Source organism: Puma concolor, chromosome A1 (genome assembly GCF_028749965.1).
Source record: "Puma concolor isolate L17-30 chromosome A1, mPumCon1.1.hap2, whole genome shotgun sequence".
NCBI lineage: Eukaryota > Metazoa > Chordata > Mammalia > Carnivora > Felidae > Puma > Puma concolor.
In genome coordinates, this window is record NC_141667.1 from 104,056,575 (window position 1) to 104,070,722 (window position 14,148).

At 41.9% G+C, this 14,148-nt stretch overlaps 1 protein-coding gene across 1 annotated transcript; it reads left to right on the top strand.

Moving 5' to 3' along the window:
• Positions 1-2,703: 2,703 nt before the first annotated feature.
• Positions 2,704-3,749, top strand: LOC112861390 (RNA-binding protein 3-like). Its single transcript, XM_086699318.1, is given in 2 exon segments — positions 2,704-2,978; positions 2,981-3,749. Coding segments are annotated over 2 exon segments (372 nt in total). The 5' UTR covers positions 2,704-2,773; the 3' UTR covers positions 3,148-3,749.
• Positions 3,750-14,148: the final 10,399 nt, after the last annotated feature.

Genomic DNA, 14,148 nt, shown 5'->3' on the forward strand with positions numbered 1-14,148 from the left:
AAAGATAAGTGGTTCACAGTTTGGTTTCATTTCCCCATTGACAGAGTTCCAATTTTTATATTATATAAACCGTAGCCAGCCTTCATAATTGTCTATACCATGACAAGTAGATGTGATAGTCTTAAAATAGTGATAACAACTACATATATATGGACTTGGTAGAAAATATGATGATAAGACACACTGGAAGTGTGGAATAAGAGAGTACAAACCAGATCACATACTATCTAGAAAGTAACCTACCAGCTGCAGTGGTAACAAGTTCAGTTACAAATGAATTACAACATTTAACACTTTCCCATAGAACTCTGGAATCTCTAACAACAGACAAGTAACAATAAACCAAACAGGAACAAGTATGGAAGGCTTTGACACACAATACAGAGCTCAGTTACAAATATGCGTGCCAGTATTTGAAAAATTGATACCTCTCTCTTTTTTTTTTTTTTTTAATTTTTTTTTAACGTTTATTTATTTTTTTGGGACAGAGAGAGACAGAGCATGAACGGGGGAGGGGCAGAGAGAGAGGGAGACACAGAATCAGAAACAGGCTCCAGGCTCTGAGCCATCAGCCCAGAGCCCGACGCGGGGCTCGAACTCACGGACCGCGAGATCGTGACCTGGCTGAAGTCGGCCGCTTAACCGACTGCACCACCCAGGCGCCCCGATTGATACCTCTCTTAATGAAAGAAGTTAATAATTAAGATTTTTAACTTTTTTTCATGTTTCATTGTGTCCTCTTTAACGTGTCTCTCTTATTTTTCATTCTTATATCTTCTACGGGAAAACTGCCTTATAGCCAATTAGTTACCACAAAGACGCCTGTCGCAAAGATTTTTACGGGAAAACTAACCTGGAACCTATCATAACAACCAAAAACGTAACATTAATTTGGTTGGGCAAGGCAAACCCTGCATTTGCTCAGGACAAGGAAGCTGCACAGACTATTGAAATTAAGGGAGCTATCACTCTTTTGACTCTTCCTTCACTCTAACATACGGATGTAGTGGCAAGAAGCTAGTTTTTTCCCAATGGGTAAGGATACACCACCTTTCAGTTCAACTGACTAGCTCTCTCTCTCTTCAGAACTTAGCCAGTGGCTTTAAATGAGGCTACTGGTGCTGGACATAACTGGCTACTTTCAGGATGATTCTGACTATGGATACCTTGGGGATGGGCCCATGTTGGAACATGAGATCATAACTACTATCCTGATGCTAACAAGCCAGCTATTTGGCTGCCAGATCCAGGACATGCATCAGACCATATGGATGGGCTACCCCAGGTGACCACCATCGGCTGTCTCGGTCTGATGCTGACCTCTGAAGTATCCATAGGAGTGACAATACAAAAGATTTGGGGCCTAACCGCAGGGGGGGAAAAATGCACAAGAATGGATCATAAGGAGGGATTATTAAAACCCTAGCCTTTAACAAAATAATAATTTTTAAATATTGACAATGGACCTGACTTTGCTTGCATTGAAGTGGTTTTTAATTTTTGTTTGGAAAACAATGGTTAGTTTTTAAGATATAGTTACTTAATATAGTTACGGCATGTGAGATAACATAAAATAGTGCTGCAGCAATTTCTAATTTCTAAGAAACAAGTGATAACGTAACACAGAGTTTGGCAAACTAAGGCCTGCAGGCCAAATCCAGCCCATTGCCTGTTTTGTATAGTCTTTGAACAAAGAATGGCTTTTATATATTTTTTAAATTTTTTTAACGTTTATTTATTTTTGACAGAGAGAGACAGAGCCCGAGCGGGGGAGGGGCAGAGAGAGAGGGAGACACAGAATCCGAAACAGGCTCCAGGCTCTGAGCTGTCAGCACAGAGCCCGACGTGGAGCTCGAACTCACAGACGGAGAGATCATGACCTGAGCCGAAGTCGGACGCTCAACCTACTGAGCCACCCAGGTGCCCCGGCTTTTATATTTTTTAATGCTTGGGAGGAACAATCAAAAGAAGAAGGACAATATTATGACCTGTGAAGTTTTTATGAAATTCAATTTTTAGTGCCCATAAATAAGGTTCTACCAGAGCACCACCTCACTCATTAGCTGATATATTACCTATGGCTGCTTTCTTGCTACCGTCGCAAAGTTTAGTGGTGATGACAGGAACTCCGTGTTCCACAAAGCCTAAAATATTTACTGTCTGGCCTTTTACAGGAAAAGTTTGTTCATCCCTATTGTAGAACATCAATGTAGAACATTGTATAGGCCCTTTATATAAAACAGACAAGCCAAAATGTGCCAATTGGTTACCTTTTTTAATAAGCTTAAAATAAGCAAGAGGCTCTATTTCATGGTTTTGGCCAACAATTGTCTAGAATATGTCCAAGTAAGGGTTAATAAGAGATGTTACTTAGAATCTTGCACTGGACCACTTAACAGTTGCCTGCAGTCTCAAAGTTGCTCTAGTCTGCCCTGATAAGATGTTTCAGGACAAAATGAAGTTATAAAAATGGTTCTGAATCAAAGTAAACTTTTAAATTGACAAAATTTTAACATACACTGACCAAATTTTTAGTATAAGTTGATAAAGTCGCCCTCCAGAATGTAATACAAGTTATAACCCCATGTGTGACATATGATAGCTGTCTCTGTATATATCCATTTCCCCACACCTTGCAGCATAGCAATGTTTACTAATATGATTGGTGAAAAACAGTATCTTTAAATCTGTAGTTCCCCCAGTCTCTCTTCTCCACAGCGGTAGCTGTTCTTCTAGTCCTTTTGCTTAACTTGCAGTACCCGAATTGACCGCCATGTCTTCTGAAGAAGGGAAGCTTTTCATGGGAGGGCTCAATTTCAACACCGATGAGCAGGCTCTGGAAGACCACTTCAGCAGCTTCGGTCCTATTTCTGAAGTGGTTGTTGTTAAAGACCGGGAGACACAGGGATCCCGGGGTTTTGGTTTCATCACCTTCACCAACCCAGAGCATGCCTCAGATGCCATGAGAGCCATGAATGGAGAGGTGGTGGGGACCAGGGCTATGGGAGTGGTAGATACGACAGTCGTCCTGGAAGATATGGGTATGGATATGGATATGGATATGGAAGGTCCAGAGACTATGGAGGCAGCCAGGGCGGTTATGACCGCTACTCAGGAGGAAATTACAGAGACAATGATGACAACTGAGATGAAGTTTGTGCACCTAATGTAGATACACAAGGAATAAAACTTCTGATCCAGGATCATCCTTCCAAATGGCTGTATTTATAAAGATTTTTGGAGCTGCACTGAAAAATCTGTTTAGTATATCAACTTCTATTTTTGAATTGAGCTCCCAAGGTAGCTTGTTACAAAGACCTTGTAGAAAGTTCCATATGTCTTTTAAAGTTTTTTCTCCCATTTAAAGACAAGTCCTGGGACATTTTAGAGTCTGGGTATTTTTTCTTTTTGCCAGTTTTTTAGTTTGGGTTCTCAGGATTATGGGCTATGGCAAAAAATGTTTGGTCATATTTTTTTTCAAATGATGTGCATTTAGGGACATTTTAAAAACCTGTATACAATGTTTACCATGATTAGAAAGCAATTTCTAAATGCAGCTGCAAGAACATGATTAGAGGTGGTTTGGGTTTTGTTTTGTTTTGTTTTTTATTCAAGGTCACCACCCTGATACACAGAAGTTTCTTAGAACTTGCAAATGTCCTTTTCTTTAATAAGGGAAGAAAAAATATTCTGTTGTGTTTCACTTAGCATTTAGGATGTCTTTCATGGAGCTGATTAAAAAGTTGAAATGTGAAAACAAAAATAAATAAATAAATAAATAAATAAATCTGTAGCTCCCTTGAGGGTTGCTGAAGGGAAGGTGGGTGGGGGGATGGGATTGATGGCTGATGGGCACTAAGGAGGTCACTTGGGATGAGCACTGGGTGTTAGACATAAGTGATGAATCCCTGGGTTCTACTCCTGAAACCAATACTACACTGCATGTTACCTAACTTGAATTTAAATAAATAAATTTTTAAAAATACACACATGGGGCACCTCGGGTAGGTCAGTCGGTTAAGCTGCCCACTTCAGCTCAGGTCATGATCTCACAGTTCGTGGCTTCAAGCCCCATGTCAGGCTCTGTGCTGACAGCTCAGAGACTGGAGCCTGCTTCGGATTCAGTCTCCCTCACTCTCTGCCCCTCCCCTACTCATGCTGTGTCTCTCTGTCTCTCAAAAATAAATAAACATTAAAAAAACTACACATGTAAAAAAATGCAGTTTCCTGGGTACTGCGACAGGGGCATCTTCTCACATTTACTGGTCATGTTTATTTCTTCTTCTGTTAATTGTCCATTGATATCTCTGGCTTACTGAAAAATGGATATCATTATCTTTTAATTCGTATTGCCCTAATTAATAGAGGAGTTCAGCATTTTTTAATGCTTATTAGTCAGTTTTTATCTCAGTATTTCATACTGCCTGTTTATATCTTTTGCCAGTTTTTCTAACGTGTTGTGTATCTTGTTCTTATTAATATTGAATTCTTAAGATTTACTATTGTTTAGGGGTCTCAAAGTGCAGTCAGTTTTCAGAGAGCAAACACAATCTGATGCAAAAATCTAAATTAAAGTCGTGTCCAGGCCAGTCCTGGGGTTAGCACATTGCCCCTTGTCTGTGTTGTATACCCACAATAAAGCACAGAAAACTGCCAGATGATAAATTAGGTATCTCCTCCAGCAAATGCCACATGCCTCTTCTTTCCTCTTCTAAATAAGCTGTTCAAAGAAAGAAGGAAATTGATCATTAAAAACAGCTGCTGGTTTTATCAGCAGCACTCAGTAATAGCCAAAATCAGTTTGGGGCTCAGACAGCAACAGCATGTATTAAACATCCTCTGTGTGTGCAGTAATGCTGGTGTTTCCTTAAGACTATAGCAAAGAACTTTCTAGACCCTCCTAAGGGTGGGTGGGAGGGGGTTACTGATGCTAAGCAAGACCAGATCCTAGAAGGGGTCCAAGTTGAAGCTTTTAGAGACTTCCATGGTCAATCCAGGAAATAGGATACAGGTGATGAGCCCAAAAGGCTGGAACAGGGTCAGAGGTAGGAGCTAGGCTAAGGTTTAGGACATGGATGGACCTGGAAAGAAAGGAGAAGCAAGATAAGCCCCAGAAGCTTCCTGTTCCAGAGAAGAAGGTCCCCAACCAACTGTAAGAGCCACGAGACACCTTCCACGAGTCCTCAGATGGAGTGGCTTACAGCCGTTAATCTTTAACTCTCCCTATGCAACCCAGGGAAGCCTGGGCCCCTTGCCTGGAGACAGATTCATTGGCCTAGGGTGGAGGCCAGGAACCAGTATTTCTTAAAACCTCTCATATTAACCTAGAGCCAGGTTTGAGAATCATAGGCTTATAGAGTTAAACCACTGGAGTCAAAGGAAGAGAAGTGGCCCCGATCTTGTATACCTTATTAACTCCTGTGCTCAGAAGCCCAGCCTGGATTGAGAGTGGTTCTGGGCCACCCATAAACAGGCCTGAGAGGGATATCAAACTCAAACACCAGGAGGGAAGAGTCTTTCACCTATAATGATGGTACCATTAATTAATCTAGGAAGTACAACAGAAGTGACTGGTTTGAGCAGAAGATAATGTGTTCTGTGTGAGACCCCCATGAATATGTAGGCTAATTACATGTCAGCTTACTTCAGTTAGAAATAGAGACGAATTGCTCAGGAGAAAACTCTGGGCTAGGAATGTGCATTAGGAAATGACCAAGAGCTGCTGTGAACTGAATTGCATCCCCCCAGAATTCATATTTTGAAACCCACAATGTGATTATATTTGGAGATGGGGACTTGGGAGATCATCAGGTTGAGACGGAGTAACAAGGTGAAGCACTCATGAGAGTATCGTGTTCCTAGAAGGAGAGACATCAGTCAGCATTCCCTCCCACCCCTATGTGAGGACACTGTAAGAAAGCAGCTGTCGATAAGCCAGGAAGAAAGTTCTCACCAGAAACCAAACATGCTGGCACCTCAATCCTGGACTTCTAGCCTCCAGAAGTATGAGAATATACATTTCTACTGCTTAAACCAATGTCTTGTTATAGTGTTTGTCACAGCAGCCCAAAGTGATTATCACAAGAGCCAAGGGAATGGAACCAGAATGGAACAGAAGGAGGTCAGAGAGTGAGAGAGAAATGCTTCTACAGTAGAACCTCGGGGAATCCTACATGTAAGAGATCCAGAGAAAGTACAAACAAGCCACCAGAGAGACAGAAAGAAAACTAGAGATGTGCCAAGAGAGAAGAGATTTGAAGAAGACAGGATGCCATGTAGAATAACTGGAGGGAAGCCCTTCCAATCTGCAGTGAAGTCACTGGTAACCTCAGAGAGACAATTTCAGGCCAGGGAGAGAAGCATACAAAAGATTTCAGAAGAAGCTTTCTTTTTTCTTCTTATAGAGCTCCCTGCCTGGACTTGATCAGCTGAGCTATGGCGCTAAGCCTTTTGGGCTGGAAGGTACATTAGAAGCTCCATCTGCACAAGCTGGTCTATCATAATAGAATGGTCTGATGCTTGTGTTTGGAGTCCACAGAAGAAGCAAACAGTGCTTACCTCATTCCCAAAACTACTTGGGGATGGCCTTTTGCTCATGTCCTATGTTATGAGATGTTACCCCCATTGAGGCTGGAGGCCACCTTCCTACTCCATCCTAATGAAATGGGAGCCTGGACTCCTTTGACTCTCTCCTGCTCCCTTTCTTGGGGCTAGTTCTTACTTCCCTATACTAGCTTAGGTAAACCTCTGGTTTATACCTTGGACATTCTGACACAACCAAGAGTGATAGCTATCTCTTGGAAGCCCTGATTTCATCCTATCCTAGGCTGGCAGCAAGATCAGAAATATCAATATGCCCCCTTGCACTGAGGATTTGGGGCCACCATCCCATTGGTCCTCATTGGTCCCCTTCCCTATCCCACTGTCCCAGGCCAGTTTACTCTTTCCCTGTCCTGCTTTTCTTCTACTGTGGCAGCCCCAAACATACCAGGGAGTTGAGGTCATGGCACTGTTAACACACGCACTCACACTTTGCTCCAAGGTGCTGTCCTAACTGGCCTTTCTGGGTGCTTGATGCCTATGCCAATATAAGAACACTTTCATCGCTTTCTTTTTTAATAATGGGAACAGACATATGAACCCATTTTTCTCAATAACAAGTCAACAGAAAATATTCAAACACTTAACAGAGTCAATATGAGAGCTGTCTCCCGGCAGCAATAATCTTGCTGGAACACAGACATAACAAACCTATCATCTCCCTCCCACCACATCCTCCCACAGAGCCAATCGCCTGTCACTCCTGGACCCCAATGATCCCACCAATGAATAAACAATTAGACTTGAAGTAAGTTTCCGGACCAAGCTGAGCCCACGCTGCCTGTGGCCTGATCTGTGATGAATGATCAGGGAGCTTAGCAAATGCTGTGCGTCATATATCAGGGAACAATTTGTTGGTGTCAATTTTTTTTTAAGTTATTTGCAAGAGGGCTTGAAAAAAAAAGCCCACAAGGAGACATCACCACACTCCTTCAGTTTTATAGAATCCTTTGATATGCTCAGATGAAAGAAACAGAGCTATGTAATTAAGCCTGTGGACAATCCCCTGAGGTCAGATGGGTATTGAACCTTCCTTAGTGGATGCAGGGGAGGAGTTTATGGTATCTCAGCCCTGTTTGCAGCCAACTCCAAGGATAGTTAGATGAGCCCTGTGTCTCTTGCCACCTGTCCCCCACAAATAGGGCAGAAATGAAATCCAAACCAGGGCCTTGCTGATAACCTGAACACCAAGAAAGGATATGATCATCTCTGGCTCTGGCAAAACTATTAACCTGCCTCAGTTTCTCCACTGGGATTAAGAATGAATGCAGCTTGGAGTAGAGGCAACATATTTCTGTACTGATACCATTCTATGCAGATGTGCACCTGTTCCTAACCACTCCATTCCAAGAGAATAGCCACAAATGGTTAACCCATTGATCTAAATGTAAGTATCTTCAAGAAATGATAATGGGCCTCCTTTCTCAAAATCTGGATGCTTCTAACTACCTCCATTAGTCAGATTATACTTTTTTCTTCAGGTCCTGGGTATTGATCTTTTATTGTCACATCTATTTTTCTTGACCTATTCCATAAACCTTAGGTAGGTAAAAGATACAATATTATACACAAATATAGATAACATGGCCCAGGTAGTCTGCCTTACTAAACCATACTAAACTATACGCACAAACCATCTATTCTTACCATCTCAGGAAGTTCAGCATGGGGACCAAAGTCTTGCCAATTACTTTTTGAGTTGCCTGGGCCAGAGCCTCATTAGTGGAAAAAGTGATTTGAGTGATGGCAGAGAACATGGCGCTCACTGCCCACAGGTAACTGCTTCCAAGAGTCAGAAAGAGCCAGTAAAAGACAGTGAGAACATGGAGTCCCAGTCCTGATTTTGTCCCAGGTTCACTCTGACACTTTGTTCTCTCTCTACCCCATCTTCCTCCTCTGTGGAATGAGAACACTGTCTGCCTCCCAGGGAGGGACAGGTTCTAGAGACCCTAATGAGGGATTTGGTAGCAATTGACAGCTGCCCTGTGTGGAATATATATGTTTGTTAGCCCACATCATCCGCCTCCCCCCTGGAGACATCACTGGGCAGCTCCAAGGATAGAGACACCTACAGACCTGCCAGTTCTGTGAGAACCCCTGCATGATCTGGGGGCCACTCATTGTATTATCACTGTTCAAAACAAATAATGTGTGTGCTTCTATTTCCTTTAATGGTAATTGACTTACTTAGGATATTTAATAAAATCCAGACATCATTGCCTCATTACTGGCTCACCAAACACAGTGAAATTCATTCTATTAATACTGCTAAGGTTTTGTGTGGAGTTATATTTTGATTCAGGGTGGGGTAAAGAGAGGCATAAGGCTGGTGGAAGTAAGTGGGGGTGATCGGTAGTGGGAAATGTTCAGCTCTTAGGCCAGTCTTTTAACTTGGTTGTCTACACTAGTCATATTGCTTTAGTCACTTAAAAGAAATTGTCTCACTTGGGTGAAATTCCACCTACCTTGGTTCACAAAAAATGTTCTTGGAATCACCTATGGAACCTGCATCAAGTATCCAGTAATGGATTGCATCCTGATTACAAGAACCTCACCTCTGATAGCTCACCATGTCTCTCCTCTGTTCCTTCCCTATTCCTTCTTCAGAAGTAGCAGCAGAAGACAGTCAGTGCTGGGAATTATAACTGCATGATGAGTTCTTACTTCATAGTGATTACTAGGAGGAAGGGTGAGGTTGTTTTCACTATATTCATGGTCATGATCAGAAACCCAGGAATGACAATCCTGCCCTGCAATCACATCTTCTCTCTAACAGCAAGATTTTAAGAAGGTAAACACAACACGCAGTAGCAGAATGAAAATCAAAAACCAATTAATTAATAGTGTTCAAATGCCTGACATTCTGAAAAGAGGTATGTTAAAAATATTGAGTTAGATGGGGCGCCTGGGTGGCTCAGTCAGTTAAGCATCTGACTTCGGCTCAGGTCATGATCTCTCAGCTCATGAGTTCAAGCCTCGTGTCGGGTGCTGTGCTGACAGCTCGGAGCCTGGAGCCTGCTTCAATTCTGTGTCTCCCTCTCTCTCTGCCCCTACCCTGCTCATGCTCTCTGTCTCTCATAAATGAATAAATGTTTAAAAAATTTTTAATAAAAAAGATACATTGAGTTAGAACAGGTAGATTCTGGAGGCACCTGAGTGGCTCAGTTGGTTAAGCATCTGACTCCTGATCTCGGCTCATGTCACGAGCTCACAGTTAGTGAGATCAAGACCCACATTGGGCTCTGCACTGACAGCACAGTGCCTGCTTGGGATTCTCTCTCTTCCTCCTCTCTGCCCCTCCCCCACTCACACTCTCTCTCTCAAAATTAATAAATAAACTTTCTAAAAAAAGAAAGAACAGATAGATTCTGCTTGAGACCTTAACATGACTTAATACCCCCTCTCTAAATTTGAATTTAGGGAGTAACAAACTCAGATGTGCTTAGTGAGAGGGATAAAGAGATGAATAACATTCAGGACCCCCAGGGTTCAACTATCCAACTTCTTAGTTGAAAGAGAAAGAAGTGACAGTTTACCAATCCACAAATTAAGGTGAATGGCAAAGAACAAGAGAGAGGTGAGGGACCCAAAGATGGCACCTTTCAAGGCACATTGCCCCACCCACCAGTATTTGGGACTCTGTTCCATCATCAGATCAGCAAGTCTTCAGCCCTCGAGGAGGTAGACAGAGGTCAGTGCTCTTGAGTGGGGTAAAGAGGGAGCAGTGTCCCTTCCCCTTCAACTAACATCATTACTGTTGTTTTCATCAAGCCTAGACAAAAATTCCCACATCTATGCAGCCATTCCAGGAAACTAGTGCTTATTTACTGGGCTTCTCCTATGTTCTAGGCATAATGCAACACCCTCTACAACCCAAATAGAACTCTCTTCACTGGGTATAGCTTAAGACAAGCTATTAACTTAGACAATACGTTCAGGATGCAAGTGGGATTGGAAGGGTTCAGTGAAACTGGTTGGAGAAGTCCCAAAAGCCTTGGGAATAGAGCTTCATACACTGTAGAACAGACACTCAGATTCAGGTTATGGGGGAAACTCTAGCTAAGAAACTTATTCTGGTACTTAAAGAGTGAGTAGCCTAATGTTCCAAGACAGCTACTTGACCTCTTGCCTTGGCATCTGCATTAAGGAGAGTTACGTGATCAGATTTGCCATGTTGGACAATTGCTATACCTGCAATGTGAAGAGGGATTTGGAGGAGATTATGACTGTGCCTTTCAGTCAGCCATTGAAATAAGTCAGACAAAAGATAATTGTGATCTGAGCTATGTCAAGCTGCGACCAGCATAGCTCAGGTTGTAGGTTGCTTTTGCCAGAATTACTTCAACAGAGGAAAATACCAATGACATATTAAGTGACAACATGGAATATAAAACTAAATATAGAATTAAGCTGCCACATTCACCTACTTGGTAGATTAACATTATAAGAACATTCCAATTGAAGAACAACTAGATCCCAGATTGAATGACATTCTTATGTTGTTACGAAAAGAAATACATAAGGTCTCCAAGGATCCATACATACACACAAAAACAAACATAAATATGAGATCTATGTGCAAATGGTTAGCAGTGGCTACCCAGGAAGAGAAGGGTATTGCCTACAGCAGGTGGCCACAAAGATACAGAGCCTTGGGCTAAGACTAAGGTGGGGAAATGGAGCCTCAGACTCCCTTCTATTGAGCCCAGACACCTGACGAAGTGAAAAGTTATGTCAACTGTGATATTAAGCCAACTGTGAGGTCAGAGGACACACAGTGTGCACACAAGATTGCCCTCACTTCTGATACCAGTGGTAAATACTCAGGGTTTCCCAAAATACCCTCAATTTCAATAATTCTCCAGAAGGACTCACAGAGTTTACTGAAAACTGTTATATTCACAGTTATGTTTTATTACAGGAAAAGGATACCAATTAAAATAAACCAAGGGAAGAAGCACATACAGGAAAAGTACCAAAGGAGGAGCTTCCATAATCCTCTCCCCATTGGAGTCATGGATGCGTTACTTTCCTGGCATCAGCGTGTAACAATACCTATGGAGTACTGCTGTCCAGGAAAGTTCATATAAGCTTTTCGTATCTAGAGCTTTTATTTAGGCTCAATCACATAGCCCATGTGGCTACCTTTAGTCTCCATTGCCTCTCTGAGGTTTACTCTCTAATCCCTTCAAGAGGCAAAACTGATACCACATGGCCCAAAGCTCCCATTATAAATCACATTGTTAGACTATCTGCTAGCCAAGGCCCCTAGACAAATAAACACACTCCTATCAAGCAGGACATTACAAAGCTCTAGAGATCACCCTCAAGTAGCTGAAAGAAAAGGCCAGATGTCTCTTTAGGTTAATTCTTCACTCCACAGGAAGGTTAAAGCAGCCCCATGTCACTGGTACCCCTCAGCCCCCAGCATCTTCAATTTAGGCCAGCAGAATTAAGGTCAAGCAATAAGCTCACAAAGTGAACCAAGCATTTGAGAAATTAAGCCACCATGCATGAGAGCCAATAGAAACAAATAATAGATTTAGATCAGTAAAGCCTGCAGATATTCAAACTGTCAGAATAAGAATAGATACATAGAAAATATTTAAATTAGAAAAACAAATGAATAAATCCAAAATATAAATAAGAAATGAGATACTAAATGAGCATATAAAAATATGAATGACAAGAAAAGAGCTATGCAGGATACACCAAGAAGATCTAAGTGTTCTAAAATAGGCCTGGGATTTGTTTGAATCAAGTAAGGTAAGCAATGCAGGTACAGAAATGACTGTCATGAAGGAAAAAGTTGTTATTCTCACAGATCCCTAGAAACATGAGGCACAGCACACCGTTCAGTGCCCAGGGTTGGTCAGGAAGTAGGGGGAGCAAGGGGAAAACATGGGCAAGAGTGTTTATTCATTTCCATTGCCCATGGAAATGAATGGGCAAGGCAGGGTAGGCAGGCTTAGGACTGTCCATTTTGAATAATAGCATTGGGTTCTAGAGTGTAGGGGCTGACTCTAGTTGTCTGGTACCTGACACTGGCATGACTAGGGCAGGGGGATATTGGCCCTGAGTATGAGGTGGTAAAGGGTGTGGGCTCTGGATTGGTTAGTTTGCTCACGAAATGACTCCAAGAGAGTCATTTACTATCTCTAAGATTTGGCTGAGCCCTCTCTAAGTTCAGTATCAGCAAGGCGCCAAGATGTCGAAGTATCAGCAAATTTAAAAAAAGTTTTAAATGATCAATACACTAATTAGACACTAATGTCTAATACGAGTATGAAGAAAAAGAACAAAGAAGATTGAAAAGAGATAGTATTTGAAGAAATAACGACTGAAAAATGTCCAGTACTAGTGATAATTGTGACTCCACAAATCCAGACAACACAACATACCCCCAAAAGGGCAGAGAAAAAAAGATATCCACACCTAAATACATTGTGGTGAAAAAGAAGCAGAAAGACAAGACAAGACACTGAAAAGTAGCCAGAGAACTGACAAATTACTTTCAAAGTGATGGCAGTCTGAGAGCAAATTTTTCAATAGCAATGATGAGTAGTTAGCAGGGAGAAAAATAACTACCAACTTAGAACTGTACTCCCAACTTAAAAAAAAAAAATTTAAAAAAAGGGGGGGGCACCTGGGTGGGTCAGTCGGTTAAGTGGCCGACTTCAGCTCAGGCCATGATCTCGCTGTCCATGAGTTCTAGCCCCGCGTCGGGCTCTGTGCTGACAGCTCAGAGCCTGGAGCCTGCTTCAGATTCTGTGTCTCCCTCTCTCTGACCCTCCCCTGTTCATGCTCTGTCTCTCCCTGTCTCAAAAATAAATAAATGTTTAAAAATTTTTTTTTAATAAAAAAACAAAAAAAAAAAAAAGAACTGTATTCCCAAAAAAACCATCCTTCCAGAATGAGAGTAGGGTCCTGGTTCCAGACAAGATGGAATAAACACATTTGACTCGGTCTCTCTCACCAAATGCAGCTCTCAACCATGGACAACATGCATGCAGCAGTGCTCAGAGAAATCTAAATTATAACTGATTGCTAACAGGAAGCCTGGGTAAAGAGGTCAAAATTTTAAGAACCAAATGGTAGTGATTTTCCCACTTTTCTTCTTTCCAACAGCACCTGGCCTGGATTCAATAGCAGCCCAAAGTTGGCTGAGGAGTAAAAAAAAAAAAGCTAAGAGAAACCCTCTCTTTCTGGTCTGAGGAATAGGAAAAGGGAACTCAAATAGAGTAGAGGAAGCCATGATCTTTTATTCTTTTTTCCATTCTTTCTCGTTCCAGCCCTCAGGGTGGTGTGTACATTTATGACCAGACCCTTACCATTTCACTCCATGAGGATTTGGACTTGGGGAACCAGTACCATGAAGATATTCCAGATGCTTTTGCTGTAACTAGTAAACAGTGTTTGTGTCTAACCCAGGAATTGCATGTCTCCTATCAGAGTGTGTGTGTGTGTGTGTGTGTGTGTGTGTGTCACACTCCTCACAGCTTCTTACTTAGCAATAACCCTTAGTGTTTACATTAGAAAATAAAAAAG